Source organism: Oncorhynchus clarkii, chromosome 6, assembly GCF_045791955.1.
Source record: "Oncorhynchus clarkii lewisi isolate Uvic-CL-2024 chromosome 6, UVic_Ocla_1.0, whole genome shotgun sequence".
Lineage (NCBI taxonomy): Eukaryota > Metazoa > Chordata > Actinopteri > Salmoniformes > Salmonidae > Oncorhynchus > Oncorhynchus clarkii.
Window position 1 is genome coordinate 74,181,877 of NC_092152.1, and position 26,293 is coordinate 74,208,169.

Consider the following 26,293-nt stretch of genomic DNA (forward strand, 5'->3'; position numbering starts at 1 on the left):
TGTTAACCCTCGCAAGGCTGCTGGCCCAGACGGCATCCCTAGAGGCATCCTCAGAGCATGCGCAGACCAGCTGGCTGGTGTGTTTATGGACATATTTAATCTCTCCCTATCCCAGTCTGCTGTCCCCACTTGCTTGAAGATGCCCACCATTGTTCTTGTACCCAAGAAAGTAAAGGTAACTGAACTAAGTGACTATCGCCCCGTAGAGCTCACTTCTGTCATCATGAAGTGCTTTGAGAGACTAGTCAAGGATCATATCACCTCTACCTTACCTGACACCCTAGACCCACTTCAGTTTGCATACCGCCCCAATAGGTCCACAGATGACGCAATCGCCATCACACTGCACACTGCCCTATCCCACCTGGACAAAAAATAATACCTATGCATTCAACACCATAGTACCCTCCAAGCTCATCATCAAGCTGGAGGCCCTGGGTCTCAACCCCTCCCTGTGCAACTGGGTCCTGGACTTTCTGACGGGCCGCCCCCAGGTGGTGAAGTTAGGAAACAACATCTCCACTTCACTGACCCTCAACGCTGGAGCCCCACAAGGGTGTGTGCTCAGCCCTCTCCTGTACTCCCTGTTCACCCATGACTGCGTGACCATGCACGCCTCCAACTCAATCATCAAGTTTGCAGACAACACAACAGTAGTGGGCTTGATCACCAACAACGACGAGACAGCCTACAGGGAGGAGGTGAGGGCATTCGGAGTGTGGTGTCAGGAAAACAACCTCTAACTTAACATCAACAAAACAAAATAGATGATTGTGGACTTCAGGAAACAGCAGAGGGAGCAGCCCCCTATCCACATCGAAGGGACAGCAGTGGAGAAGGTGGAACGTTTTAAGTTCCTGGGCATCTATATCACAGACAAACTGAAATAGTCCACCCACACAGACAGTGTGATGAAGAAGGCGCCTCTTCAACCTCAGGAGGCTGAAGAAATTTGGCTCGTCACCCAAAACCCTGACAAACTTCTATAGATGCACAATTGAGAGCGTCCTGTCGGGCTGTATCACCACCTGGTATGGAAACTGCAACGCCCTCAACCGCAAGGCTCTCCAGAGGGTGGTGCGGTCTGCACAACGCATCACTGGGGGCAAACTACCTGCCCTCCATGACACCTACAGCACCCAATGTCACAGGAAGGCCAAAAAGATTGTCAAGGACAACAACCACCCGAGCCACTGCCTGTTCACACAGCTATCATCCAGAAGGCGAGGTCAGTACAGGTGCATCAAAGCTGGGACAGAGAGACTGAGAAACAGCTTCTATCTCAAGGCCATCAGACTGTTCAACAGCCATCGCTCATCCATATACTTATATGTACATATTCTCATTCACCACTCTAGATTTGTGTGTATTAGGTCGTTTTTGGGGATTTGTTAGATTACTTGTTAGATATTACTGCACTGTTGGAACTAGAAGCACAAGCATTTCGCTACACTCGTACTAACATCTGCTAACCATGTGTATGTGACCAATAAAATTTGATTTGATTTGATACGACTCTGCTTGCACTGAACGCAAGAGAAGTGATACAATTTCCCTAGTTAATATTGCCTGCTAACATTAATTTATTTTAACTAAATATGCAGGTTTAAAAAAATATACTTTTGTGTATTGATTTTAAGAAAGGCGTTGATGTTTATGGTTAGGTACATTTGTGCAAAGATTGTGCTTTTTTCACGACTGTGCTTTTGTTAAATCATCACCCGTTTGGCAAAATTGAAGTAGGCTGTGATTCATTGAGAAATTAACAGGCACCGCATTAATTATATGCAACGCAGGACAAGCTAGGTAACCTAGTAATATCATCAACCATGTGTAGTTAACTAGTGATTATGTGAAGATTGATTGTTTTTTACAAGATAAGTTTAATGCTAGCTAGAAACTTACCTTGGCTCCTTCTTCTTCTTCGGTGGGGTTTATCGGCGATTGGCATCCAACGTTATGGTGCATTACCGCCACCTACTGTACTGGAGTGTGGGCCAGAGACAGGGAGAAACGAAATCCTACCTGCCAGCCACTTTGCTCTTAAAGAAGATTACAAAATATTTAAGACTATATCTAATGACTTTCTACTCAATGTACTCTTTAAACTAATTTCCTGTATCCCCTTATCTATCATACTAGTTCTCATCCTCTCTCCTTCCTTCCAATAATGTCCACACTGTATCAATACATGCTCCACTGTCTCTGTTTCCTGGCATTACTCACATTTTCCTGTTGGATGCTTTCCTATCACATGTAAAGTATTATTCAACTGGCTGTGGCCCACCCTTAATCTTGTAAATATAGCCTCCTCTCTTCTGTCCCTTCCCGCCATTCTCCCCTCCCCAACTGCCCTTAGTATCTCTATTCCACTGCTCCTGCCATTTCTCCACCATCACTGTCCATATCATGCTTACTGCCTATGCCTTGCTCATTTACACTACCACATCAACATCTCCACTACTTAGTGCTTGTTTAGCCAGTACATCAACTGCCTTGTTCCCCTCCACTCCCACATGAGTTGGGACCCATGTAAATATTATCTGTATACCCATTTGTTTACTCCTGCCATGGGTTTGTAGCACCTCATAAAGCAGGTCTTGTCTGCTACGTGATATAAAGGACTGGAGACTCCTTAACACTGTACATGAATCAGAGCAAATAACTACTCTTTCTGGCTTAACTTCCTCCACCCACAGCAAGGCCAACAGTATGGCTATCATCTCCTCCGTATATACAGCCAGATGATCGGTAATATGTTTCCTGACTCTCACCCCACATTCCTGCACTACAAATGCTGACCCAGTATCAAATCAAATCAAATCAAATTTATTTATATAGCCCTTCGTACATCAGCTGATATCTCAAAGTGCTGTACAGAAACCCAGCCTAAAACCCCAAACAGCAAGCAATGCAGGTGTAGAAGCACAGTGGCTAGGAAAAACTCCCTAGAAAGGCCAAAACCTAGGAAGAAACCTAGAGAGGAACCAGGCTATGTGGGGTGGCCAGTCCTCTTCTGGCTGTGCCGGGTGGAGATTATAACAGAACATGGTCAAGATGTTCAAATGTTCATAAATGACCAGCATGGTCGAATAATAATAAGGCAGAACAGTTGAAACTGGAGCAGCAGCACAGTCAGGTGGACTGGGGACAGCAAGGAGTCATCATGTCAGGTATTCCTGGGGCATGGTCCTAGGGCTCAGGTCCTCCGAGAGAGAGAAAGAAAGAGAGAATTAGAGAGAGCATATGTGGGATGGCCAGTCCTCTTCTGGCTGTGCCGGGTGGAGATTATAACAGAACATGGCCAAGATGTTCAAATGTTCATAAATGACCAGCATGGTCGAATAATAATAAGGCAGAACAGTTGAAAGAAACTGGAGCAGCAGCACGGCCAGGTGGACTGGTGACAGCAAGGAGTCATCATGTCAGGTAGTCCTGGGGCATGGTCCTAGGGCTCAGGTCCTCCGAGAGAGAGAAAGAGAGAATTAGAGAACGCACACTTAAATTCACACAGGACACCGAATTGGACAGGAGAAGTACTCCAGATATAACAAACTGACCCTAGCCCCCCGACACATAAACTACTGCAGCATAAATACTGGAGGCTGAGACAGGAGGGGTCAGGAGACACTGTGGCCCCATCCGAGGACCATGACCATGACAGACCCTCCACCTCCAAATCAATCCCGCTCCAGAGTACAGGCCTTGGTGTAACGCTCATTCCTTCGACGATAAATGCGAATCCGACCATCACACCTGGTGAGACAAAACTGCGACTCGTCAGCGAAGTGCACTTTTTGCCAGTCCTGTCTGGTCCAGTGACGGTGGGTTTGTGCCCATAGGCGACGTTGTTGCCGGTGATGTCTGGTGAGGACCTGCCTTACAACAGGCCTACAAGCCCTCAGTCCAGCCTCTCTCAGCCTATTGCGGACAGTCTGAGCACTGATGGAGGGATTGTGCGTTCCTGGTATAACTCGGGCAGTTGTTGTTGCCATCCTGTACCTGTCCCGCAGGTGTGATGTTCTGATGTACCGATCCTGTGCAGGTGTTATTACACGTGGTCTTCCACTGCGAGGACGATCAGCTGCCTGTCATGTCTCCCTGTATCGCTGTCTTAGGCGTCTCACAGTACCGATATTACAATTTATTGCCCTGGCCACATCAGCAGTCTTCATGCCTCCTTGCAGCATGCCTAAGGCACGTTCACGCAGATGAGCAGGGACCCTGGGCATCATTATTTTCATGTTTCAGAGTCAGTAGAAAGGCCTCTTTAGTGTCCTAAGTTTTCATAACTGTGACCTTAATTGCCTACCGTTTGTAAGCTGTTAGTGTCTTAAAGACGTTCCACAGGTGCATGTTCATTAATTATTTATGGTTCATTGAACAAACATGGGAAACAGTGTTTAAACCCTTTACAATGAAGATCTGTGAAGTTATTTGGATTTTTACAAATTATCTTTGAAAGACAGGGTCCTGAAAAAGGGACGTTTCTTTTTTTGCTGAGTATATGTTACTTTTTCCTTGACTGGAATATTGCATATAGATCAGGCCAAGATAGAGGCACGATGGCTTCAACACAGCGTCCCCTATATGTGATCTAGTGTACAGGGTCTACCAGTGTTATCACTAGTTACCACAGCCACAACGTCAAAATGGGCCATATCGTAAAAATTCACGGGGAAAAAATTGCCTTTTGGTCTTATTTTAATGTTAGGGTTAGGCATACGGTTAGCAGTGTGGTTAATGTTATGGCTATGTTTAAATTACAACGTTAAGAAGATATATTGTAGAAATAGGCGGGCTTTAAGGCTTTGTGGTTGTTTAACTAGTGAAGACCGTCTGCCAGAGAGACGAATACAGGTTTAGAAACTGCTACTAGAGAGAACCACTCATTCGCAGAATCTTCAATACCCGTCAACCAAACTCGTGGGAAAACCCCGGGGGGTGGGACTTAATGATTAACCCGAAACCCAGCCTATTGGCACTTGTGATGGATGCAGATTGGCCAATGGGTTATGTTTTGGCATATTTTCAGGAGACTAACATTTCGGGGTCTATTGGTTCTGTAAATTATCTTTATTCCTCTCGCTATAAGGCCTGACTTATTTTGTCTGTCACGTAATATATGTTTTGTGTGTCAGTATTTAATAGTATAGTCTAAGAGTCGTTCAGAAAAATATTTAAAAGCCGTAGATAACATGCTCTTGTTGCATGGGACAGCTAGCTATCCATACTAGCTACTCTGCCTAGCTAATTTCGAGGCTGTCATATCAATTATCAGCTGGCTTGCTATCAACAAGCTAGCCAGTTAATTGTACAGACGTATCAAAACGTCAGCTACTAAAGGACAGTATTGGAATGAGCAGGTGACATGACACTCCAGCACTGAATTGACGTTTGAATAAGGTAAGAAAACGAGCTAGCTAACGACGTTATGTCACAATGATAGCTATATTTCATGTTTGCTTCCTCGTCATACGTCAGATTATGATATGGAGGCACCTGATCAAATATTGCATGGTTTGCTATACTGGTTAGCTAGCCCTACAGCAAACTGTTTTACACTAATTGACATGTTCCATGGGTGTTTTCTCAATGAGGGTCCTTCCTCATCCATGATTAAGCAAGGCTTGGCAGTGACACATTCTTCCTTCTTCTCTCACGCATCATCATCATCACTCGCTGCTGCTGACTGGCTTGATTCAGTGATGTCACTGATGGAATATGCAAGACCACTGCTGCAATGATGATACAATTACTCTGCTGTTAATAATATTTAATCTGTTGGGGCTTTTGAATGTTGTGATGGTGTGTTTAAATAGTCAGTGTTACATCCCAGTCATTTTATTTTCAGGAAGTCAGCACCATCAGTATGTGGCTATATTGTACTTCACACATTCATACTGTTAAAAGGCAAAGCAAAAGGGACAAGTGGGCTACTTTCAGAAGTAGTTGTCATGTCAGATAATGCCCATGTAAGCAGTAAGCACTGCAGTAGTGCATGTTGTTGACCAAGGGTCATTCAATTATGTGTATTTTGAAAGGGTAGTAGGCCTTTTGCCCTCACTCCTTCCTTATGGTAGACTGTTAGAATAACATCACAACATAGTAATTGTCTGTCATGTTATTTTACTCACTCCACGCTCCCTCCTCAAGCTCAAATAGGGGCATGATAAACAACAAGTCCTCTATGTGAAAATGTTAACTGTGAAAATTGATGTTATGCACAGATACGCAGCCTAAGAGGAGTTGCAATGCAAACCAAGGCTAACACAGCGGCACCCTGTCATAGATTAAAAATATATATATTTGTATTTAACTAGGCAAGTTAGTTAAGAACAAATTCCGGCCAAACTCTAACATTGACAAAGCTGGGCCAATCACGGCCGGTTGTGATACAGCCTGGAATTGAACCAGGGTCTGTAGTGATGCCTCTAGCACTGAGATGCAGTGCCTTAGACCGCTACGCCAATCGGGATACCCAACTTGCTTGATTGATGCACAGACATGAGGTGTGAATAGCCTAGATGTGAGAGTGGCCAGAGAACCATAAAGAGGAGTCATGTCAGAGGTGCTTGAATCCCCCCTTAAATATTGGGTTTGTCAAAACAGGTCGACCCTGTATTAAAGTGGCGGAGATTCTGTTTGTTAGGAAGAGGCGTTTGACTGCTTTAGTCTGAATTCCCCTTCACAGCTCCCTTAACACACTCTGACCATATCTGATCATCACACAGCTAGGGGAAATCCAAAATGTCTCAAATTCTGAGTCAGGCCCGAGTAAGTTTTGAATAACGTGTTTATAACGGTGTGTTTGAATAACGGCTGGCTTAGAATCCATTTGTGTTAATATTGACTGTAGTACCAAGGCCTATGCGGCATCACCCATTTATCATCTTAAGAGGAGAGTATCAACAGGTTTTGAGCATATTGTCTGCCTTCTTCAAAATTGCCTTCAGGGTAAAGCCATTTGAATTCAGTCAGTTTTTGGACAGCATCCCTGTCAACTTTCTATGCATGTTTGCCAATGGAAGAAGTGTTAAGAAGGTGACTTTTTGGACCTGAATGCAAACACATTCAGGAGGTAAAAGTGCTCAAAGTTGACCTATTTTGCATACCCCACCATACCATGAGACATCCGTGTCTTCGTCACTGGAAAAGATAAGTGATTCAGCTTGATATCATGTCAAACTATTTTATTATTTCTTGAAATGAAGCATTTTAATTTAATTAGCAGTTTCTTTTTCCAGAAACTATTAAATAGTTTGACAACCCTGTTTGTAAACTTTTAAATTATGTCAATCCCAAACTCTTTATTTTTTTTCTAGTGATGACGACATTGATGTTTCATGGTATGGTGGGGTATGCAAAATAAGTCAACTTTGAGCACCTTTATCTCCTGAATGTTTTGGCATTCAGCTACAAAGTCACTTCCTGAGCACTTCTATAATGGGCAAATATGTATGGAAGGTTTCGTTTAAATCAAAAGGGAGCTGTCAAAAAGGGATTGAATTCAAATCAATTTGACCCTTATGTCAAACAGGTTTGTCAGGAATCAGAATACAGGTAGTAACTTTTTTGGCCTATCTGGTTGCAAGATACCGGTAGTACACAAGGTTAGGCCTAAGCATGTTTGTGCTCAACTGGTTTTCACCGTCAGTGTTATGAGGTACAGTAGCAGCCTGTAGCTAATGGTGCAATCAGGCTTCACTCCGATAATAGGACTACATTCTAATGAGCCTACATCCTGTTTGTTTACATGCCAGTTTGAATTCCATTTATTCAGAGCTTATCCCAGATTTGTGTTGCCTAAATGTTTTGTTGTTTTCCCAAAAGGCTCAATGCTTATTTGGGTTAATATAGCCTAGCCATAGGCCAATTTTTCGGGGGAGAAATTGAGCTGAGATTTATGATAAGTCAGTGATTTAATACAATTAACCTGGAGGCATTCCATGACCTTTTAACAACATTGTCATAATAACAGCATGCCTTTCTTTTCATACACAGGTCCTTCAAAGTACATTGGGGCATGCAGGCAGACAGTTGAGACCATTATGAGGGCACCCCAGGCCAGCAGGAGCCTGTGACCGGCCATAACACCCTCTGTCTACTCTCTAACCAGACAACCTTCCCCTCAGGTGTTAGGCCTAGTTTCTCTCTCACCCTTGTTATGCCCCTTTCACTGCTTTGGGGATAGAGGAACGTCCATAAAGGGAAGAGAGAGGGGCTTCATATTGGGTTAGGAAGACAAGCGGACCTTGTATTTCCCCCTGCTATGCCCCAGCTGACCCAGCCCCTACAGCCATGAGCTCTGCCCTGTGGAGCCAGGAGAAGCCCAGTGGGGGCTTCAGGGAGGACTGGCGCTTCTACATGGTGGTCAAGGTAAATATTAATATGTTTAAAGAGCCATTGAATATTCCGAATGTCACCTGTGTTTTTCTGTTGCCAGATTTCAGTCTTGTACAGTGGTTGCCCCACTAAAAGTTTTGCGATTATGCTGCGGTACTTAGATGTATTTTGTGGTTTAGTATGGTACGGGGGCAGCACAGAGAAACACATTAAGGGGCATTGCACTAATAATGGCGCTGACTAGGGAAACATTCCCACTGTTCTTAGTGCCAGTCTGCACATTCAAACTAAAACGATGTAACTAATAATGGCATATTTATGCTTACGCTAATACAATAATGACAAAAATACTCTTTCAAAATGCCAACGTTTATTTAGTTATGTCTCTATAATGAATTACTATGGGAATAAATACCACTGAATTACAGAAATATTGGAACAGTTGTCTAAAGGTAAACAAATTGTTGCTTACTGGAAAATACTCTTGCAAACACACACGGTCACGTTGTACAGCGCCATTATGGCTGCTAGCAGGTAGCTGGAGAATAGACTTGCCTAGAAGGAGGGTAGGGGGAGAATTCGAAGTTAGGTTTGCTGTATCACAACCGGCCGTGATTGGTTGCAATTTTCAGTTTGAGGCGGCTTTTGGTTTTAATTTAGAATCCTCCAATCCTCTATATGTATTTATTGGCGGAGAGTCATGTCATATTTTTCAATATACTGTAGGCCTACCGTAGGTGACCTGAGTCTCACTGGTGTTGAGTAATGTGCTGTTAAAAGTGATGTAGGTCTTATTTATTTAAAGAGCATATTGAAGTTCCATCCTAATGGAAACCCAGATGTTTTTTTGTTTTTCTTGGAATAGAAACACCATAATATTAATCAAATTAGTTAAGCAAGTACCAGTGAATAGTTTGGTCACATCTACTCATTGCAGTTTTTTAAATATTTTTTTTACTATTTTCTATGTTGCAGAGTAATAGTGAAGACGTCACAACTATGAAATAACACACATGGAATCACTTAATAACAAATTCCTATTTACAGTTGAAGTCGAAAGTTTACATGCACTTAGTCATTAAAGTCATTAAAACTTGTTTTTCAACAACTCCACAAATTTCTTGTTAACAAACTATAGTTTTGGCAAGTCGGTTAGGAAATCTACTTTGTGCATGACACAAATAATTTTTCCAACAATTGTTTACAGACAGATTATTTCACTTAATAATTCACTGTATCACAATTCCAGTGGGTCAGAAGATTATACACTAAGTTGACTATGCCTTTAAACAGCTTGGATAATTCCAGAAGGTTCTGATAGAACCTTTTAGAAGGTTCTGATAGGATAATTGACATCATTTGAGTCAATTGGAGGTGTACCTGTGGAATAGAGGTCGACCAATGAATTGGAATGGCCGATTAATTAGGGCCGATTTTCAAGTTTTCATAACAATCGGTAATCAGCATTTTTGGACACCAATTGTGGCCGATTTAAAATAAATAAAGGTAAAAAAAATATATATTTTTAACTCTGCAAGTCAGTTCAGAACACATTCTTATTTTCAATAACGGCCTAGGAATGGTGGGTTAACTGCCTTGTTCAGGGGCAGAACGACAGACTTTTACTTTGTCAGCTCGGGGATTCGATCTTGCAACCTTCCGGTTACTAGTCCAACGCTCTAACCACCTACCTTACATTGTACTCCACGAGCAGCCTGCATGGCAAGCTGTTATGCGAGTGCAGCAAGAAGCCAAGGTAAGTTGCTAGCTAGCATTAAACTTATCTTATAAAAAACAATTAACCTTAACATAATCACTAGTTAACTACACATGGTTCATTGTATTACTAGTTGTCCTGCGTTGCATATAATCGATGCGGTGCTTGTTAATTTCTCATCGAATCACAGCCTACTTCTCCAAACCGGTGATGATTTAACAAGCGCATTCGTGAAAAAAGCACTGTCGTTGCACCAATGTGTTGCACCAACCCATAAACATCAATGCCTTTCTTTAAAATCAAAACACAAGTATATATTTTTAAACCTGCATATTTAGTTAATATTGCCTGCTAATATGACTTTCTTTTAACTAGGGAAATTGTGTCACTTCTCTTGCGTTCCGTGCAAGCAGTATATGCAGCAGTTTGAGCCACCTGGCTCGTTGCGAACTGTGTGAAGACCATTTATTCCTAACAAAGACCGTAATTCATTTGCCAGAATTGTACATAATTATGACGTAACATTGAAGGTTGTACAATGTAATAGCAATATTTAGATTTAGGGATGCCACCCGTTAGATAAAATACGGAACGGTTCCATATTTCACTGAAAGAATAAATGTTTTGTTTTCGAAATGATAGTTTCCGGTTTTGACCATATTAATGACCTAAGGCTCGTATTTCTGTGTGTTATTATGGTATAGTTAAGTCTATGATTTGATAGAGCAGTCTGACTGAGCAGTGGTAGGCAGCAGCAGGCTCGTAAGCATTCATTCAAACAGCACTTTCGTGCATTTGCCAGCAGCTCTTCGTTGTGCTTCAAGCATTAAGCTGTTTATGACTTCAAGCCTATCAACTCCCAAGATTAGGCTGGTGTAACAGATGTGAAATGGCTAGCTAGTTAGTGGGGTGCGCTAGTAGCGTTTCATACGGTGACAACACTCGCTATGAGACCCTGAAGTAGTTGTTCCCCTTGCTCTGCAAGGGCCGCGCAATGGATAACGATGCTTCGAGGGTGGCTGTTTTCGATGTGTTCCTGGTTCGAGCCCAGGTAGGGGCGAGGAGAGAGACAGAAGCTATACTGTTACACTGGCAATACTAAAGTGCCTATAAGAACATCCAATAGACAAAGGTATATAAAATACAAATGGTATAGAGATAAATAGTCCTATAATAACTACAACCTAAAACTTCTTACCTGGGAATATTTAAGACTCATGTTAAAAGGAACCACCAGCTTTCATATGTTCTCATGTTCTGAGCAAGGAACTTAAACGTTATCTTTTTTACATGGCACATATTGCACTTTTACTTTCTTCTCCAGCATTGTTTTGCATTATTTAAACCAAATTGAACATGTTTCATTATTTATTTGAGGCTAAATTGTTTTTATTGGTGTATTCTATTAAGTTAAAATAAGTGTTCATTTAGTATTGTTGTAATTGTCATTATTACAAATAAATTAATCGGCCGATTTAATCCGTATCAGCTTTTTTTTGGTCCTCCAATAATCGGAATCGGCGTTGAAAAATCATAATCGGTCGACCTCTACTGTGGATGTATTTCAAGGCCAACCTTCAAACTCAGTTCCTCTTTGCTTGACATCATGGGAAAATCAAAAGAAGTCCAAGAACTCAGAAGAAAATTGTAGACCTCCACAAGTCTGGTTCACCCTTGGGAGCAATTTCCAAACGCCTGAAGGTACCACATCCATCTGTACAAACAATAGTACGCAAGTATAAACATCATGGGACCACGTAGCTGTCATACCACTCAGGAAGGAGACGTGTTCTGTCTCCTGGAGATGAATGTACTTTGGTGTGAAAAGTGCAAATCAATCCCAGAATAACAGCAATGGACCCTGTGAAGATGCTGGAGGAAACGGGTACAAAAGTATCTTTATCCACAGTAAAACGAGTCCTATATCGACATAACCTGAAAGGCCGCTCAGCAAGGAAGAAGCCACTGCTCCAAAACCGACATAAAAAAGCCAGACTATGGTTTGCAACTGCACATGGGGACAAAGGACGTACTTTTTGGAGAAATGTCCTCTAGTCTGATGAAACAAAAAATAGAACTGTTTGGGCGTAATGACCATCATTATGTTTGGAGGAAAAAGGGGGAGGCTTGCAAGCCGAGGAACACCATCCCAAACGTGAAGCACGGGGGTGGAGGCATCATGTTGTGGGGGTGCTTTGCTGCAGGAGGGACTGGTGCACTTAACAAAATAGATGGCATCATGAGGGAGGGAAATTATGGGGATATATTGACGCAACATCTCAAGACATCAATCAGGAAGTTAAATCTTGGTCACAAATGGGTCTTCTAAATGGACAATGACCCCAAGCATACTTCCAAAGTTGTGGCAAAATGGCTTAAGGACAACAAAGTCAAGGTATTGGAGTGGCCATCACAAAGCCCTGACCTCAATCCTATAGAACATTTATGGGCAGAACTGAAAAAGTGTGTGTGAGCAAGGAGGCCTACAAACCTGACTCAGTTACACCAGCTCTGTCAGGAGGAATGGGCCAAAATTCACCCAACATATTGTGGGAAGCTTGTGGAAGGCTACCTTAAGCGTTTGACCCAAGTTAAACTATTTAAAGGCAATGCTACCAAATACTAATTGAGTGTATGTAAAGTTCTTACCCACTGGGAATGTGATGAAATAAATAAAAGCTAAAATAAATCATTCTTTCTACTATTTTTGTGACATTTCACATTCTTAAAATAAAGTGGTGATCCTACTGCCCTAAAACAGGGATTTTTTTTACTAGGATTAAATGTCAGGAATTGTGAACATTCAGTTTAAATGTATTTGGCTTAGGTGTATGTAAACTTCTGACTTCATCTGTACATGGAAAGCCTACTCCTTCCTCCCCGCCGGGGTATTGAACCCAGATCTCCCGCGTGCTCGCACGACATTGCGATTCTTTAGCTAAATAGCCCAGAACTGTTGTCTACTCCTGACCATCACGTACAGCGCCATATTTTCCATTCCATCCTAATGGAACCCCAGAGGGCTTTTGTATTTATTGGAATAGAAACACCATAAAATGAATCAAATTAATTAAGCAACATTTCTTAAAAAAAGGTTTTAAATGCCACTTAAATAACGTTCCATAGAATTTTGCAGCTGTGCTGCAGTACACTGCAACTTTTAAAGGACGAACCACTGTTGGTGTGTTTCCTGACCGATTCCGTGTTTGGTTAATGATTCTTGTCTCCCATGAGACACTGTAGACATGGAAGCCCATTTTACTTCCTCAAAATCCCCAGAATTAAGATACCTGTAATTCATTTTGAAGTTTTTGCCATGGATGTTTTTATATATATATTTTTTTTACATCTAACTAAGGTGTTTGGTGCAGTATTTCTCAAGTAAAAAAAAATGTGACATGTCTTATTTAAACAGTCTCACTGTATATGCTATTGGATAGAGAGTAATCACTGCAGCTGTTCACCCCATGTTAATGTACTAATGGACATCGTCAAATCAAAACCCTATCTTCGTTTACCCATTGTGATTCACAGATGTTCCAAACTCTGTTTTAGACTGACTTAATGAGCAATTAACATTATTATTGACACTAGAATAACTTTCTGGCTCATATCGATGCCAAATAAGCCATTTTAAAAGGGATTCGTTGCTTTTTAAAAGCAGTTGCTCTTTAAGAAATTCCTGAATTTCGCTAGGGTTATTCAAGGTTTTTTATCGAAAGGTTTATTTTGTGTTTCATATTTTGTTTTGGCTATTGTTTTTTTTTTTTTAATAAACTCAGGAAGATAAGTCCTGATGTACTAATGAGTATCTTCAATTATGTTTGGATTGGTTCTTTATTCCCTATATAATGCACTATATCTGCCCAATGGGCCCTGGTCAAAATCAGTGTAGGGAATATGGTGGCATTTCTAACAGACGGAGACCCTTAATAACTCAACACAATTCTACTAAGGAGTGTACAGTGGAGAAGCCCCCCCAGAAGACCTTGAGGATCCCCCGGGGCAGCCTGGGACAGGCCTGTCAGGAGAGGAACAGCCTGGGGCGCACGCTGCCCCCCAGCAAAGGCAAGAGGAGCCTACGTGTCCTGGACCAGACCAACGTGGTGCTGAGCCTGGATGAGCGGTTGGTCTAATTAATGGATAGTGACACTGTCATGCTATATTGCAATTTTATATAAAGACAATACAAAACAACAATACTCACATTTGATATACACTCCATGACTAAAAGTTTGTGGACACCTGCTCATCAAACATCTCATTCTAAAATCATGGGCATTATATGGAGTTGTTCCACATTTTGCTTCTATAACAGCCTCTACTCTTCTGGGAAGAATTTCCACTTGATGTTGGAACATTGCTGCAGGGACTTGCTTCCATTCAGCAACAAAAGCATTCGTGAGGTCGAGCACTGATGTTGGGCGATTAGGCCTGGCTCGCAGTCGGCGTTCCAAATCATCCCAAAGGTGTTTGATGGGGTTGAGGTCAGGGCTCTGTGCAGGCCAGTCCTAATCACATGACAATGCACTGGGGCATTGTCATGCTGAAACAGGAAAGGTTGCCACAAAGTTGGAAGCACAGAATCGTCCAGAATGTAATTGTATGCTGTAGCGTTAAGATTTCCCTCCACTGGAACTATGAGGCCTAGCCCGAACCATTAAATACAGCCCCAGACCATTATTCCTCCTCCACCAAACTTTACAGTTGGCACTATGCATTGGGGCTAGTGTTCTCCTGGCATCCGCCAAACCCAGGTTTGTCTGTCGGACTGCCAGATGGTGAAGCGCGAATCATCACTCCAGATAACGTTTCCACTGCTCCAGAGTCCAATGGCAGTGAGCTTTACACCACTCCAGCCGACCCTTGGCATTGTGCATGGTGGTCTTAGGCTTGTGTGCGACTGCTCGGCCATGGAAACCCATTTCATGTCACTCCCGACAAACAGTTATTGTGCAGATGTTGCTTTCAGAGGCAGTTTGGAACTTGGTAGTGAGTGTTGCAATCGAGAACAGACTATTTTTACGCCCTTCAGTACTCGCGGTCCCTTTCTGTGAATTTTTGTGGCCTACCACTTCGTGGCTGAGCTGTTGTTGCTCCTAGACGTTTCCACTTCACAATAACAGCACTTACAAGTCTTACACTTACAAGTCAACATCGGAGCAGGGTAGAAATTTGACTAACTGACTTGTTGGAAAGGTGGCATCCTATGACGGTGCCACATTGAAAGTCACTGAGCTCTTCAGTAAGGCCATTCTACTGCCAATGTTTATCTATGAGGAGTATATGTCTCTGTGCTCGATTTTTATACACCTGTCAGCAACGGGTTTGGCTGAAATAGCCGAATCCACTAAATTGAAGGTGTGTCCACATACTTTTGTACAAATAGTGTATGATATATTGACTTTAAAAAAAAAACGTTTTAATATTTTCTTGTGTTTTCCTCTGGGATTCAAATGTACATCTTGTTGTGTTTGATTTGCAACCAAATCAGGGACGTCCTGGAGCTGGATGAGAAGCTAGCTGAGCTGCTGTTCCCCATCACCAACTGTGAGGAGCGCTATGCCCTGCTGTGCAACAAGCCCAGGCTGGAGCGGGCCAGAGACATCGACTGTGGCTCCAAGGTGCGCGTGCAGCTGCGTTCGGGGGATGAACCTTTGCCCGGGGTAGTCCGATTTAAAGGATCTCTCCTCCCAGACAGGGCTCTCTCCGGGGTCTGGTTTGGAGTGGAGCTGCTGGTGAGAAACCTCATCTTTACTGTTCTTTTAAAATGCACTCTGTAATCAATTGACCCTCAGTTACGTATATAGAATAACTTTATTTGTCCCAGAGGGAACTTCAGTTATGTGTGATATCGTCTGTGATTTGGTCTTTGTGAAATGTTCCCTGAGGATTTCATAACAGCTAAGCTAGTAAATGGACTCTCTCTTGCCGTAGCCTACGTTCTGTAAAGATGCAGTAAAGTAGCGGGCTACAAAGGCTTGTTTATTGGAGCACAATGTTGTGTTTATTCCTCCGTGTCCAGTTGTAGGCTGGGTGAGTGGGTGAAGGAGGAAAGGCTGACCCTTACTCACTATAAAGGGTTTAGCACATTCTTGGGTTTCAGATCAGCGTCTTGATTGAATGCCAGACTTGTATCACGATTGAGAATACTTACCACACATTTACAGTCAACAATGTGTACTTCTGATCTTGATCATACAAACATAAATTGAACGATGCCAATACTGAAAAGCCCTACATGGCACTCAAGAAGAAGTGCAGTGTATAGGATAATGTAACTACACCTTCTAACTGTCCATTATCCCTGTGTAAGAGCAAAGATTATTCAGTTCAGGGCCTGCCGGCTACTCTCAGCAATGAAACATTTTGAGTATGCTGTTATGCCCTCCGCAGTATCGATCTCAAACCCTCATCAAACCCTCATCATCCCTGTTCCCTCCCCTGTAGAATGCTGAGTAGGCATTCTGCTGAGTAGCTGAGCTCACCTCACTGTAATGACAGCTCATGCCTCTTGTATCAGCTCAGCCCAGTGCTAGGCTTTTCCTGTGATGGTTAAGGTAAAGGTTAGGGAAGAGGTTAAGGGTCAGGGAAATTCTTTGGCATTACTGTGTGAAGGATTAGGGGAAGGGTTAGCGTGTCTGAGTAAGCCACATGCGACTGGCACTAACAGGTTATCCCACGTTTAACATACTGTATGTAACCTATGCCTCTACCTAGGAGGAGGGCAGAGGCCAGGGCTTCACAGAGGGCTCCTACCAGGGCCGACAGCTGTTCCGCTGTGAAGATGAGTGCGGGGTGTTCGTGGCCCTGGACAAGCTGGAGCTGTGGGATGACGAGGAAGAGGAGCTGGGAGAGCTAGAGGTCGATCACGTCATCCTGGTGGAGGAGGAGATGGATTTCCATCCGCTGGAGATCAACTCCAGGGTCCTGGTCCAGACCAGAGAGGGGCCGGAGAGGGGAACTATCATCTTCTGTGACCTGCTGCCTGGGAACGAGAGCCTGGGGTACTATGTGGGAGTAGACATGGTAAGGCTTGAGACGCTGGTCCCATACTGGGGCCTTACTGAGTGGGACCTCTTCAACCTGCTCCTCCTGTCTGTTGTAGAATGGCAGACTGGCAATGTAAATACTGTCAGAGTGGAGATTACCCTTTCCTCTCCTGTTAACACTAGGTAAAGGTGAAATGTCCTCCCTACATATATAATAGTGCTATATTTATTGAACATGGCTAACAACTTGTAAATTACATCTCAAGTTAGGCAAGAGCCTAGTTCAAGTAGCCCATGTAAGGTTGTTTGTATGATTTGATTGTCTATCCAGAAAATAAAATATCATTCCTAATGTTTATTTTGCAGTCTAACAACCAGCTGCTGGTGTTGATGTTTCCTGTTGCCAATATAATCAGATGGCATAGCAGTTAAGAAAAGGGAACATGCATAATGACAGAGGCATTTGACTGCAGGTTGTTAGTAGCAGCAGCAGTGAGCCTACTCTGTCTACTCTGGCCTGGGACACACACAAAGGGCAGTAGTCATGCGGGGAGCTGGGGAGTGAGGTAAAGTTGCAGGTTGCGTCCCCATTGGCACCCTATTCCCTATGTAGTGAACTACTTTTGCCTACAGTCCTATGGGCACAAATGTAGTGCACTAAATTGGCAATGGGGTGCCATTGGGGACGCATATACAGCACTGGGCTGTATGACCAGTAGCGTGGCACAGGGCCAGCGGGTTGGCCAGGCAGCCGAGGAAAGGAGAGGAGAGTCCACTGCTCAGTCCACTCTGCTTCAGCCTCGCCCAGCATACAGAGAACATCAACAACACTCTGACACGCCATATACAGAACAGCTTAGTGTTAGGTGATATTTGTGTAACGTTTTTGTTTATTTGGATCCATTTTTGTTCACATTTTTGTTCACAACCTTCCAAGAGTACATAGATTAGTGTGGTGGAGTGGAGCAACCAGTACTGGAGAACTTTGACCCTGCTTCCTGGGGATTGGAATAAGCACCCCTCTGTTTTGAAGATGCGGGGAGGTACATTTTGAGAAGTGAGAGAGGGAAGGTTAAGAGGGAGTTAAAGTTCAAGTGCAGACAGAGGACCATTACTGGGTAGAGGGGGTAGTTGACTGGATAGAGAAGCGCTGTCGTAGTGATGACAGGACTGCTGCTGAGACTGGGACTGTAAGTACAGGTTTTAGGAGATGAGGAACGCCCGCAGCAGTAATCGGTTGCTGTCTCCGGATCTTCCAGGACAATCCTATTGGGGACTGGGATGGTGTTATCGATGGGAAGCTGCTGTGTAATTTCGCCAGTCTGGAACACACCCGTCTAGTCCCCATCTGTGACGTAATGCCAGGTGAGTCCAGTGGTCCGGTAGTCTATTCTCTCCTTTTTTTCCTCACATCAAATGTATATTGTTATTTCAATGTATTACAATTTCATCAAGTGCAAAACTATATATTTTTCAAATATTCTCTCCCTTATTTGGATCCTATAAATGATAACTGAAGAAGCTTCAGGTATTGCCTATTAGCCATATAGTTAGCCAGGCAGTGTGTTGTATGTTTTACTAGCAGCAGCAGCAGTAACAGAGGCTCTTTTGCTTGATGGCTCTGCTTGTTTTTGAAAGTCAAGTGAGATGCAGCAGCAGTCGTAGCAGCAGCAGTCGTAGCAGCAGCAGTCGTAGCAGCAGTCGTAGCAGTCGCAGCAGCAGCAGTCGCAGCAGCAGCAGTCGTAGCAGCAGCAGTCGTAGCAGCAGTCGTAGCAGTCGCAGCAGCAGCACCAGCAGCAGTCGTAGCAGCAGCAGCAGTCGTAGCAGCAGTCGTAGCAGCAGCAGTCGTAGCAGCAGCAGTCGTAGCAGCAGCAGCAGTCGTAGCAGCAGCAGCAGCAGTCGTAGCAGCAGCAGCAGCAGTCGTAGCAGCAGCAGCAGCAGTCGTAGCAGCAGCAGCAGTCGTAGCAGCAGCAGCAGTCGTAGCAGCAGCAGCAGTCGTAGCAGCAGCAGCAGTCGTAGCAGCAGCAGCAGTCGTAGCAGCAGCAGCAGTCGTAGCAGCAGCAGCAGTCGTAGCAGCAGCAGCAGTCGTAGCAGCAGCAGCAGTCGTAGCAGCAGCAGTCGTAGCAGCAGCAGTCGTAGCAGTAGCAGTCGCAGCAGCAGCAGTCGTCGCAGCAGCAGCAGTCGTAGCAGCAGCAGCAGCAGCAGCAGCAGCAGTCGTAGCAGCAGCAGCAGCAGCAGCAGCAGCAGCAGTCGTAGCAGCAGCAGCAGCAGCAGCAGCAGTCGTAGCAGCAGCAGCAGCAGCAGTCGTAGCAGCAGCAGCAGCAGCAGTCGCAGCAGCAGCAGTCGCAGCAGCAGCAGTCGTAGCAGCAGCAGCAGTCGTAGCAGCAGCAGCAGTCGTAGCAGCAGCAGCAGCAGTAGCAGCAGCAGCAGCAGTCGTAGCAGCAGCAGCAGCAGTCGTAGCAGCAGCAGCAGCAGTCGTAGCAGCAGCAGCAGCAGTCGTAGCAGCAGCAGCAGCAGTCGTAGCAGCAGCAGCAGCAGTCGTAGCAGCAGCAGCAGCAGTCGTAGCAGCAGCAGTCGTAGCAGCAGCAGCAGCAGTCGTAGCAGCAGCAGCAGCAGTCGTAGCAGCAGCAGCAGCAGTCGCAGCAGCAGTCGTAGCAGCAGCAGCAGGCGTAGCAGCAGCAGCAGCAGGCGTAGCAGGCGTAGCAGCAGCAGCAGGCGTAGTAGCAGCAGCAGCAGGCGTAGCAGCAGCAGCAGGCGTAGCAGCAGGCGTAGCAGCAGCCGTAGCAGCAGCCGTAGCAGCAGCAGCAGCCGTAGCAGCAGCAGCCGTAGCAGCAGCCGTAGCAGCAGCAGCAGCCGTAGCAGCAGCAGCAGTCGTAGCAGCAGCCGCAGCAGTCGTAGCAGCAGCCGCAGCAGTCGTAGCAGCAGCAGCCGCAGCAGCCGCAGCAGTCGCCGCAGCAGTCGCCGCAGCAGCCGCAGCAGTCGCCGCAGCAGCCGCAGCAGTCGCCGCAGCAGCCGCAGCAGCAGCCGTAGCAGCAGCCGTAGCAGCAGTAGCAGCCGTAGCAGCAGTAGCAGCCGTAGCAGCAGTAGCAGCCGTAGCAGCAGTAGCAGCCGTAGCAGCAGTAGCAGCCGTAGCAGCAGTAGCAGCCGTAGCAGCAGTAGCAGCCGTAGCAGCAGTAGCAGCCGTAGCAGCAGCAGCAGCAGTAGTCGTAGCAGCAGCAGTAGTCGTAGCAGCAGCAGCAGTCGCAGCAGCAGTCATAGCAGCAGCAGCAGCAGTCGTAGCAGCAGCCGCAGCAGTCGTAGCAGCAGCAGCCGCAGCAGTCGTAGCAGCAGCAGCCGCAGCAGTCGTAGCAGCAGCAGCCGCAGCAGTCGCCGCAGCAGCCGCAGCAGTCGCCGCAGCAGTCGCCGCAGCAGTCGCAGCAGTCGCCGCAGCAGTCGCAGCCGTAGCAGCAGCAGCAGCCGTAGCAGCAGTAGCAGCCGTAGCAGCAGTAGCAGCCGTAGCAGCAGTAGCAGCAGTAGCAGCCGTAGCAGCAGTAGCAGCCGTAGCAGCAGTAGCAGCCGTAGCAGCAGTAGCAGCCGTAGCAGCAGTAGCAGCCGTAGCAGCAGTAGCAGCCGTAGCAGCAGTAGCAGCCGTAGCAGCAGCAGTAGTCGTAGCAGCAGCAGTAGTCGTAGCAGCAGCAGTAGTCGTAGCAGCAGCAGTAGTCGTAGCAGCAGCAGTAGTCGTAGCAGCAGCAGTAGTCGTAGCAGCAGCAGTAGTCGTAGCAGCAGCAGCAGTCGTAGCAGCAGCAGTCGTAGCAGCAGCAGCAGCAGCAGTCATAGCAGCAGCAGCAGCAGTCGTAGCAGCAGCAGCAGCAGTCGTAGCAGCAGCAGTCGTAGCAGCAGCAGCAGCAGCAGCAACAGCAGCAGCAGCAGTAGCCGTAGCAGCAGCAGTAGCCGTAGCAGCAGCAGTAGCCGTAGCAGCAGCAGTAGCCGTAGCAGCAGCCGCAGCAGCAGCAGCAGTAGCCGCAGCAGCAGCAGCAGTAGCCGCAGCAGCAGTAGCAGCAGTCGTAGCAGCAGTCGTAGCAGCAGTCGTAGCAGCAGCCGTAGCAGCCGTAGCAGCAGCGGTAGTAGCAGCAGCTGTAGCAACAGCTGTAGCAGCAGCGGTAGCAGCAGCTGTAGCAGCAGCGGTAGCAACAGCTGTAGCAGCAGCGGTAGCAACAGCTGTAGCAGCAGTGGTAGCAGCAGTGGTAGCAGCAGCGGTAGCAACAGCGGTAGCAGCAGCGGTAGCAGCAGTGGCAGCAGCAGCGGTAGCAACAGCTGTAGCAGCAGCGGTAGCAGCAGCGGTAGCAGCAGCGGTAGCAGCAGCGGTAGTAGCAGCAGCGGTAGTAGCAGCAGCGGTAATAGCAGCAGCGGTACTAGCAGCAGCAGCGGTAGTAGCAGTCTTAGCAGCAGCAGCAGTCTTAGCAGCAGTCTTAGCAGCAGTCTTAGCAGCAGCAGCAGTCTTAGCAGCAGTCGCAGCAGCAGCAGCAGTCGCAGCAGCAGCAGCAGCAGTCGCAGCAGCAGCAGCAGCAGTCAGCAGCAGCAGCAGCAGTCGCAGCAGCAGCAGCAGCAGTCGCAGCAGCAGCAGCAGCAGTCGCAGCAGCAGCAGCAGTCAGCAGCAGCAGCAGCAGTAGTCATAGCAGCAGCAGTAACAGCAGCAGTAGCAGCAGCAGCAGCAGTAACAGCAGCAGTAACAGCAGCAGCAGCAGTCGCAGCAGCAGCAGCAGTCGCAGCAGTCGTAGCAGCAGCAGCAGCAGCAGTAGTAACGGCAGCAGCAGCAGCAGTAACAGCAGCAGTAGCAGCAGCAGTAACAGCAGCAGTAACAGCAGCAGCAGCAGTAACAGCAGCAGCAGCAGTAACAGCAGCAGTAACAGCAGCAGTAACAGCAGCAGCAGCAGTAACAGCAGCAGTAGTAACGGCAGCAGCAGCAGTAGTAACGGCAGCAGCAGCAGTAGTAACGGCAGCAGCAGCAGTAGTAACGGCAGCAGTAGTAACGGCAGCAGCAGCAGCAGCAGTACTAGTAACAGCAGCAGCAGCAGCAGTAGTAGTAACAGCTGTAGCAGCAGCAGTAGTAGTAACAGCTGTAGCAGCAGCAGCAGTAGTAACAGCTGTAGCAGCAGCAGCAGTAGTAACAGCTGTAGTAAGTAACAGCAGCAGCAGCTAACAGCTGTAGCAGCAGCAGCAGTAGTAACAGCTGTAGCAGCAGCAGCAGTAGTAACAGCTGTAGCAGCAGCAGCAGTAGTAACAGCTGTAGCAGCAGTAGTAACAGCTGTAGCAGCAGCAGCAGTAGTAACAGCTGTAGCAGCAGCAGCAGTAGTAACAGCTGTAGCAGCAGCAGCAGTAGTAACAGCTGTAGCAGCAGCAGCAGTAGTAACAGCTGTTGCAGCAGCAGCAGTAGTAACAGCTGTAGACGCAGCAGCAGTAGTAACAGCTGTAGCAGCAGCAGCAGTAGTAACAGCTGCAGCAGCAGCAGTAGTAACAGCTGCAGCAGCAGCAGTAGTAACAGCTGTAGCAGCAGCAGCTGTAGCAGCAGCAGCAGTAGTAACGGCAGCAGCAGCAGCAGCAGTACTAGTAACAGCAGCAGCAGCAGCAGTAGTAGTAACAGCTGTAGCAGCAGCAGTAGTAGTAACAGCTGTAGCAGCAGCAGCAGTAGTAACAGCTGTAGCAGCAGCAGCAGTAGTAACAGCTGTAGCAGCAGCAGCAGTAGTAACAGCTGTAGCAGCAGCAGCAGTAGTAACAGCTGTAGCAGCAGCAGTAGTAACAGCTGTAGCAGCAGCAGCAGTAGTAACAGCTGTAGCAGCAGTAGTAACAGCTGTAGCAGCAGTAGTAACAGCTGTAGCAGCAGCAGCAGTAGTAACAGCTGTAGCAGCAGCAGCAGTAGTAACAGCTGTTGCAGCAGCAGCAGTAGTAACAGCTGTAGCAGCAGCAGCAGTAGTAACAGCTGTAGCAGCAGCAGCAGTAGTAACAGCTGCAGCAGCAGCAGTAGTAACAGCTGTAGCAGCAGCAGCTGTAGCAGCAGCAGCAGCAGTAGTAACAGCTGTAGCAGCAGCAGTAGTAACAGCTGTAGCAGCAGTAGCAACAGCTGTAGCAGCAGCGGTAGCAACAGCTGTAGCAGCAGCGGTAGCAACAGCTGTAGCAGCAGTGGTAGCAGCAGCGGTAGCAGCAGCTGTAGCAGCAGCTGTAGCAGCAGCGGTAGCAGCAGCAGCGGTAGCAGCAGCAGCAGTAGTAACAGCTGCAGCAGCAGCAGTAGTAACAGCTGTAGCAGCAGCAGCTGTAGCAGCAGCAGCTGTAGCAGCAGCAGCAGTAGTAACAGCTGTAGCAGCAGCAGCAGCAGTAGTAACAGCTGTAGCAGCAGCAGCTGTAGCAGCAGCAGCAGTAGTAACAGCTGTAGCAGCAGCAGCAGCAGTAGTAACAGCTGTAGCAGCAGCAGTAGTAACAGCTGTAGCAGCAGCAGTAGCAACAGCTGTAGCAGCAGCAGTAGCAACAGCTGTTGCAGCAGCGGTAGCAACAGCGGTAGCAACAGTGGTAGCAGCAGCGGTAGCAGCAGCGGTAGCAGCAGCGGTAGCAGCAGCGGTAGCAGCAGCGGTAGCAACAGCTGTAGCAGCAGCGGTAGCAGCAGCGGTAGCAGCAGCGGTAGCAGCAGCTGTAGCAGCAGCTGTAGCAGCAGCGGTAGCAGCAGCTGTAGCAGCAGCGGTAGCAGCAGCTGTAGCAGCAGCGGTAGCAACAGCTGTAGCAGCAGCGGTAGCAACAGCTGTAGCAGCAGCGGTAGCAGCAACAGCTGTAGCAGCAGCGGTAGCAGCGGTAGCAGCAGCAGCGGTAGCAGCGGTAGTAGCAGCAGCAGCAGCAGTCGTAGCAGCAGCAGCAGCGGTAGTAGCAGCAGCAGCGGTAGTAGCAGCAGCGGTAGAAGCAGCAGCAGCGGTAGTAGAAGCAGCAGTCGTAGAAGCAGCAGCAGCAGTCGTAGCAGCAGCAGCAGTCGTAGCAGCAGCAGCAGCAGCAGTCGTAGCAGCAGCAGCAGTCGTAGCAGCAGTAGCAGACTTAGTAGCAGCTGTACCGCAGCAGCAGTCGTAACAGCAGTCGTAACAGCAGTAGTAACAGCTGTGGTAGTGGCAGCTGCGGTAGTGGCAGCTGCGGTAGTGGCAGCTGCGGTAGTGGCAGCTGCGGTAGTGGCAGCTGCGGTAGTGGCAGCAGCGGTAGTGGCAGCAGCGGTAGTGGCAGCAGCAGCAGCAGTAACAACAGCAGCAGCAGTAGTAGTAACAACAGCAGTAGTAGTAGTAGCAGTAACAGTAGTAGCAGCAGCAGTAGTAGTAACAGTAGTAGCAATAGTAGTAACAGCAGTAGTAACAGCTGTAGCAACAGCTGTAGCAGCAGCAGTAGTAACATCAGCAGCAGCAGTAGTAGTAGTAGTAGCTGCAGCAGCAGCAGTAGCAGTAGCAGCAGTAGCAGCAGTAGTAGCAGCAGTAGTGGTAGCAGCAGTAGTAGCAGCAGTAGTAGTAGCAGCAGCAGCAGTAGTAGCAGCAGCAGTAGTAGTAACAGCAGCAGCAGTAGTAGTAACAGCAGCAGCAGTAGTAGTAACAGCAGCAGCAGCAGTAGTAGTAACAGCAGCAGTAGCAGCAGCAGTAGTAGTAGCAGCAGCAGTAGTAGTAACAGCAGTAGTAGCAGCAGCAGCAGCAGCAGTAGTAATAGCAGCAGTAGCAGCAGTAGTAGTAACAGCAGCAGCAGCAGCAGTCGTAGCAGCAGCAGCAGCAGTCGTAGCAGCAGCAGCAGCAGTCGTAGCAGCAGCAGCAGCAGTCGTAGCAGCAGCAGCAGCAGTCGTTGCAGCAGCAGCAGCAGCAGCAGCAGTCGTAGCAGCAGCAGCAGCAGTCGTAGCAGCAGCAGTCGTAGCAGCAGCAGCAGCAGCAGTCGCAGCAGCAGCAGCAGTCGTAACAGCAGTAGTAACAGCTGTAGCAGCTGCGGTAGTGGCAGCTGCGGTAGTGGCAGCAGCGGTAGTGGCAGCAGCGGTAGTGGCAGCAGCAGTCTTAACAGCAGCAGCAGTAACAACAGTAGCAGCAGTTGTAGTAACAACAGCAGCAGCAGTAGTAGTAGTAGTAGCAGCAGTAGTAGTAGTAACAACAGCAGTAGTAGTAGTAACAACAGCAGCAGCAGTAGTAGTAACAACAGCAGCAGCAGTAGTAGTAACAACAGCAGCAGCAGCAGTAGTAGTAGTAACAACAGCAGCAGCAGTAGTAACAGCTGTAGCAGCAGCAGTAGTAGTAACAGCTGTAGCAGCAGCAGTAGTAACAGCTGTAGCAACAGCTGTAGCAGCAGCAGTAGTAACAGCAGTAGTAGCAGCTGCGGTAGCAGCTGCGGTAGCAGCGGCGGTAGCTGCGGCGGCTGTAGCAGCAGCAGTAGTAGTAGCAGCAGCAGTAGTAGTAACAGCAGTAGTAGCAGCAGCAGCAGCAGCAGTAGTAATAGCAGCAGTAGCAGCAGTAGTAGTAACAGCAGCAGCAGCAGCAGCAGTCGTAGCAGCAGCAGCAGCAGTCGTAGCAGCAGCAGCAGCAGTCGTAGCAGTAGTAGTAGCAGCAGCAGTAGTAGTAACAGCAGTAGTAGCAGCAGCAGCAGCAGCAGTAGTAATAGCAGCAGTAGCAGCAGTAGTAGTAACAGCAGCAGCAGCAGCAGTCGTAGCAGCAGCAGCAGCAGTCGTAGCAGCAGCAGCAGCAGTCGTAGCAGCAGCAGCAGCAGTCGTAGCAGCAGCAGCAGCAGTCGTTGCAGCAGCAGCAGCAGCAGCAGCAGCAGTCGTAGCAGCAGCAGCAGCAGTCGTAGCAGCAGCAGCAGCAGCAGCAGCAGCAGCAGCAGCAGCAGCAGTCGTAACAGCAGTAGTAACAGCTGTAGCAGCTGCGGTAGTGGCAGCTGCGGTAGTGGCAGCAGCGGTAGTGGCAGCAGCGGTAGTGGCAGCAGCAGTCTTAACAGCAGCAGCAGTAACAACAGTAGCAGCAGTTGTAGTAACAACAGCAGCAGCAGTAGTAGTAGTAGTAGCAGCAGTAGTAGTAGTAACAACAGCAGTAGTAGTAGTAACAACAGCAGTAGTAGTAGTAACAACAGCAGCAGCAGTAGTAGTAACAACAGCAGCAGCAGTAGTAGTAACAACAGCAGCAGCAGCAGTAGTAGTAGTAACAACAGCAGCAGCAGTAGTAACAGCTGTAGCAGCAGCAGTAGTAGTAACAGCTGTAGCAGCAGCAGTAGTAGT

At 47.3% G+C, this 26,293-nt stretch overlaps 2 protein-coding genes across 7 annotated transcripts in view; both read left to right on the forward strand.

Annotated features, from left to right (window-relative positions):
* The first annotated feature begins 5,007 nt into the window (after positions 1-5,007).
* Positions 5,008-26,293, forward strand: part of LOC139411604 (ubiquitin carboxyl-terminal hydrolase CYLD-like) — a 47,490-nt gene continuing 26,204 nt past the window's right edge. Inside the window, exons 1-6 of one of the 6 annotated variants that reach the window (XM_071158171.1) lie at positions 5,008-5,406; positions 8,005-8,379; positions 14,020-14,189; positions 15,558-15,801; positions 16,784-17,092; positions 18,315-18,420. In XM_071158171.1, the coding sequence (XP_071014272.1) occupies positions 8,302-8,379; positions 14,020-14,189; positions 15,558-15,801; positions 16,784-17,092; positions 18,315-18,420 (907 nt within the window). In that variant the 5' untranslated portion in view covers positions 5,008-5,406; positions 8,005-8,301. The remainder of the gene's footprint in view (positions 5,407-8,004; positions 8,380-14,019; positions 14,190-15,557; positions 15,802-16,783; positions 17,093-18,314; positions 18,421-26,293) is intronic. The other 5 variants (XM_071158168.1, XM_071158172.1, XM_071158174.1 and 2 more) reach the window with 5 other exon arrangements.
* Positions 19,571-24,862, forward strand: LOC139411809 (osteocalcin 2-like; the record flags this gene model as incomplete). The annotated part of the gene is made up of 4 exons (XM_071158551.1): positions 19,571-19,642; positions 19,685-20,165; positions 23,567-24,117; positions 24,800-24,862. Coding segments are annotated over 4 exons (1,167 nt in total), but the record flags the coding sequence as incomplete, so codon positions are not given.